This window comes from Austrofundulus limnaeus, unplaced genomic scaffold (genome assembly GCF_001266775.1).
Source record: "Austrofundulus limnaeus strain Quisiro unplaced genomic scaffold, Austrofundulus_limnaeus-1.0 Scaffold50, whole genome shotgun sequence".
NCBI lineage: Eukaryota > Metazoa > Chordata > Actinopteri > Cyprinodontiformes > Rivulidae > Austrofundulus > Austrofundulus limnaeus.
Window position 1 is genome coordinate 1,038,761 of NW_013952452.1, and position 4,796 is coordinate 1,043,556.

The window sequence follows — 4,796 nt, forward strand, 5'->3', positions numbered from 1 at the left end:
CATAGATACTTTATTATGGTATAGTATTAAAATGTATGCCTGAGAAACACATAATATTGGCCCTTTAAGAAATGAGTAAATGTATGTTTAATAAATCATGAATTTTTAGAGAGCAGATTTTTTTCTTTCAAAATAAACTTATTTTGAAGACAGAATTTGCCCTTTCAAAGTTAATAATAAGGAGGAATACTGAATGCTTGAGAAGGAATAATGTCCTAAAAACATGCATGAATTGAAGTTTTAAATGAACAAATAACTACCCTTACCGTCAGAATCAGYTTCTCCACACAGTCCGGAGCCACACTATGAAGGTGTGTAAGATGCAGCTGTAGGTGGATTTTGTTGCTTAGGACGTCTTGACATAGTGGACAGCGGATCACTGGCTGCATGGAATGCTGGGACATCACATGGAGCTGCATACGGTTGGCGTCTTTACTGCTGTAGTTGCAATACGGGCACTGCTGAATCTGGAAAAGAGCAAAATAAATTGTGTTTAAGTAAAGAAATATAGTCTATGCATCACTCATCAGACATTAAACTTTACAAAAAGTTGCATCACTAACGACACTTTGAGGCCAAAACTGGCCCACATCTGCAAAAAACAAATGAAACTTATAGATGTTTTACTCGTTCTTTCACCTCTTCCCAACACATTCACCTTTGTCCACCAAATCATAAGCCCACCTCAACACACAGAATGTAAATCAACTATGTTTTAGGTAATTCACTTAAGTCTCTCAAGTCATGCAATTTTATTAGTAGAAAACACGATTGGCCAGAATTTCTAATCAGGAGATTAYGGATGATAAAGGTGTGTACCCTCCCAAGATATGTCTTGCCCTCATTACACGGAGTACTCTGAGCAGAGCAGACTCTCCACCACCTGTTTTAATAGAATCCATTTCTGAAATGACTAAGTCCTCCCTCCTTGCAAGGCCCAGAACCAGACGAGCTAATACTTCATAATCTAATTTAAAAACACATATAATTTAAAGAGATGCAAAAAAGGGAAAAGAAGCAAGGAGGGATGCCTAAGGCTAGTGCTGGTATTCCACTTAAGAACACAAAGGCTGGCTTTTGTGCTTGATGTTAAAAAGCTTTGACAGAGAGGGAATGGTGGGATACATTTAACCCTTTGAATGAAAGCTGGCGCCAGCAACTGCTAAATGCTTGGCTAAGCATTTTTGCTTCTTACAGTTAAGTATCTTCCCATTAGCTCATCCCACAGTGACAGTGAAGGTTAGATTTCATTAGTGCTCATGATCCTGCCTCATTAGCCATTAGCTCGCTGTACAAGCAATGACAAGTTTCACCAAGTTGTTAAGCTACAAAGCTAAAATTTTACTCCAATCAGATGAACATAAAACTTCCTAAAATAGTTTTTTTTCTTCTATAGGTGAGAAATGTATGTCCACAGTCAAGCTGTACACACTACTGATACTTTGAAGAGCTAGGATAAACAGTCTTTAAGTTGCTTGGAAACATCACAATAACTGGCAGTTTGTTTTAATTGATTTTCTATAAACCCTTACCTGGTCATTGCCAGAGGTTTTCCCCTCAGCAGACTTTGGCCTTTTGGGTGGACTTTCAATTTGTCGATCTGGCAGGAGGGAATGTTTAACTGTAGCATTTGGCCCAGTTACCTCTTTGGACAAGGTGCTCCCTCCTAAGAGACAAAATAAGAGAGAGAGARAAAAAAAAGAAAAATTGCATTATTTTTAAATTTACACAATCTAAGGTTATTTAGCTAAAAGCTTTATGATATTGATTTAGAATTCAAGCGGCAAAATTAAAAAAATAATAATCTATGGATTTATGACAGATTTACTTCTCAAACTGAGCCTTTTGAAATGTGGAGTAGATCAGAATAACATGATGGAATCAAGGCATTTCATCTCTACTCCATGTTTAAATAGAATAATAAATTAAACATAAGCATATAGAACTAATAAATAAATAAAAATATATTAGAAAAAAATACATTTGAGACTGTTTTGCATTAAAATTGACTGCAAAAAATGTCCACCTAACTAAGTTTTAAAATCTTATATCCAGCCAAAAAAACTTTTTGATCTTGTTTTGAGACTGATTTACTAAACAACAACTGATTGTGTAAGAATAATAATCTTGTTTTCAGAATGTGTAAGATTATTTGTCTTGTTACTCTGAAAATTTGACTCAAATTAAGTCAAAAATTTCTTCCAATGGAGTAAGAAAATTTTACTTGGTAAGATTCTTAAAATACTTGATTTGACTCATTTTTTTCTTATTTCAAGAATCTTACCAAGTAAAATTTTCTTACTCCATTGGCAGAACATTTTTGACTTAATTTGAGTCAAATTTTCAGACTAACAAGACAAATAATTTTATACATTCTGAAAACAAGATTATTATTCTTACACAATCAGTTCCTGTTTAGTAAATCAGTCTCAATTCAAGATCAGAAAGACTTTTTGGCTGGATATAAGATTTTAAAACTTGGTAAGATGGACAGTTTTTGCAGTGTATATGGATTTACAAATAATCTAGCATGTACAATAAATGAGTATACCAAATTAACATTCAGTGGGGCATAGGTGATCATTCCAAAAATGATTTGACTCTAAGACAACATTTGTATGGATACACGCATCAACTGTATAATTCATATTCATATACGGTGACGCAGTTTTGGCCTGAGGACATGTAAAATGGGGGAAAAAAACTCAGGCAGGCTCATTATCACAGCACGACATACATTAAATGTTATGGTAATATTATACACTTCATTAGTTCATATACATTTCCCCGGCTGCCTCAACAACTCCAGTGTCTGTGGAAGATGCTAAATTTTCAGGGCTTGGTCACGGCTGGTGGTACAGTAGCAGTGTGTGCCTGTTTGCATGTTTTGTGTGCAATTGCGTGTGTGTGTGWGAGAGACATTAACAGCAGGGCTCAATGTGGAGAGATCAGCCTCTGGTTGTATTTAGTAAATGCTGCAGCCACTGATAAATCTTTCATTAGCCTCATCCTAAGATCCCAGCCGTGCAGCCCCTGCTATACTCTGCCACTGCAATTTACCCATTCTGTTCAACACAAAGACACAGCAACAGCAACTCTCCCTCCCTTGTTCCCTCCCTCGTTTTCCTCCATCTTTCCCTAAGCCATCACCCCCCCACCACCACCAACACACACACACACCCAACCACCCCACCCCCTCCCTGCGTCCCCTCCCTTGTCTGGTCACTCAAGGCAATATGCGAGCCTCACTCTTGCGAATCAACGCTTCACGCTRGATGCACAAATGGAAAAAAAAAAAGGGAAATCAAAGCACTGATACACGGAGAGGGGGGGTTGAAAAAAAACATTTTGTATTTCATATTATTCTGTGGCTCGTGTTTGTATTGGACGCATATCAATTCCTCCGGCCCGTTCATGCATTTTAATTCTGTTGCATTAAGTAGGCGTTCCACTTATTTTATTTGTAATCCCCTATATCTGGAGCCTGAAATATTGGCCTGTCAAGGAAAGTGACAAGAGAGAGGGAGGGAGGAAAGAAAGAGAGAGATGAGAGAAAGAGGAGGGGGGAAAAAGGGGGCACAATGTGAATTTCCACGAACATCCGAGAATTGCTCTGCAGCTCAAAAAAAGCAAGGTAATTTTGTCTTCCACTGCTTGTGATGGACCCTGCAGGGCTTGCATGTGTGTGTGTAAACAAACAAACATACACACATATGTGTGTGTGTGTGCGGGTGTGTCAGGGCTCTACTCAGATTTGTCCAGGGTAGAAGCCCCCCGTCACATCACCTGACCTTACAAAAGCCTCCATCCCGCCCCTCCTATTTATTATAACCATTTCTAATTTCAACTTTCAATTTTTGCCTCCGTCTTCCAGTCAATTTGCAACTAAATTACATCCCTGAGAACGGAGATGAGGCGATTGTCGGACAAGAGTCTGCACACACATTTACAATGCAGCAGGGGGAGAAGGACCCACACATCATCATTGATTACCGTCACGCTGAATGTAAATGTATGTTTGTGCGATGTGTGTCGCTGTCGTGCACGTTATGCTGGTTTATACGTGCCTTTGACCTAGTGCTTTCATCAACATTTATAAAACGCAAATGAAGAAAAAAAAGTTGGTCAGCCCTGAATGTTGAGGGAGCAGTTCTCCTTTTTTTTGGTCTCTAAAGAGCTTTGTAGGGCTTGTCCTGACAGTCAATAAACAGCTGTTTTGAAGCAYGGAATTACATTCAAATTGTAGAAAATCGCCCAAGGATACAGATACCTGTAAAACAAACAAATGCAATGGAACACACAAGCCGAAGACTGCCTTTTATGCCTTTTTAACCACTTTTTATCATTCTTGTCCTCCACAGTGCATGAAAGGGTAAAACAAATCTCAAGGAATAATATGTGTGATGGACAACAAYGACGGAACATCCTTTTATTTTGTCTCTAAGCCTACAACCATATTTAACGGCTGTTTATTATTTTTCCCACCTCCACTCGCTTCCTACCTTCCATTCATTTCTTCAACAAATGGAGGGACGAAAAAGAAAAAAAAAAACCCTGAAACAGCCCCCTTTCTGCTCCTTAGACTCTCCCTTGAAACTCCATCAATGACAAATGTCTGCACAGAGCAGGACCTGGCTTGATTAGATAAATCAAAAGGTGATTTATGACACTCAAGCCCTTTTGCATTGCAGGAGGAGAAGGGGTAGCACAAACCACCTATCTTTATTTGCAACTGTCAATGGCATTTCAGAGCTACACACACACACACACACACACACACACACACACACACACAC

At 38.6% G+C, this 4,796-nt stretch overlaps 1 protein-coding gene across 4 annotated transcripts in view; it reads right to left on the bottom strand.

Annotated features, from left to right (window-relative positions):
• Window positions 1-4,796, bottom strand: part of zfhx4 (zinc finger homeobox 4) — an 89,362-nt gene that overhangs the window by 10,289 nt on the left and 74,277 nt on the right. For all 4 annotated transcript variants that reach the window (XM_014008471.1, XM_014008469.1, XM_014008472.1 and 1 more), the window contains exons 8-9: window positions 1,533-1,666; window positions 267-467 (exon numbers count right to left, since the gene is read on the bottom strand). In XM_014008471.1, coding sequence (XP_013863925.1) covers window positions 267-467; window positions 1,533-1,666 — 335 coding nt within the window. The remainder of the gene's footprint in view (window positions 1-266; window positions 468-1,532; window positions 1,667-4,796) is intronic.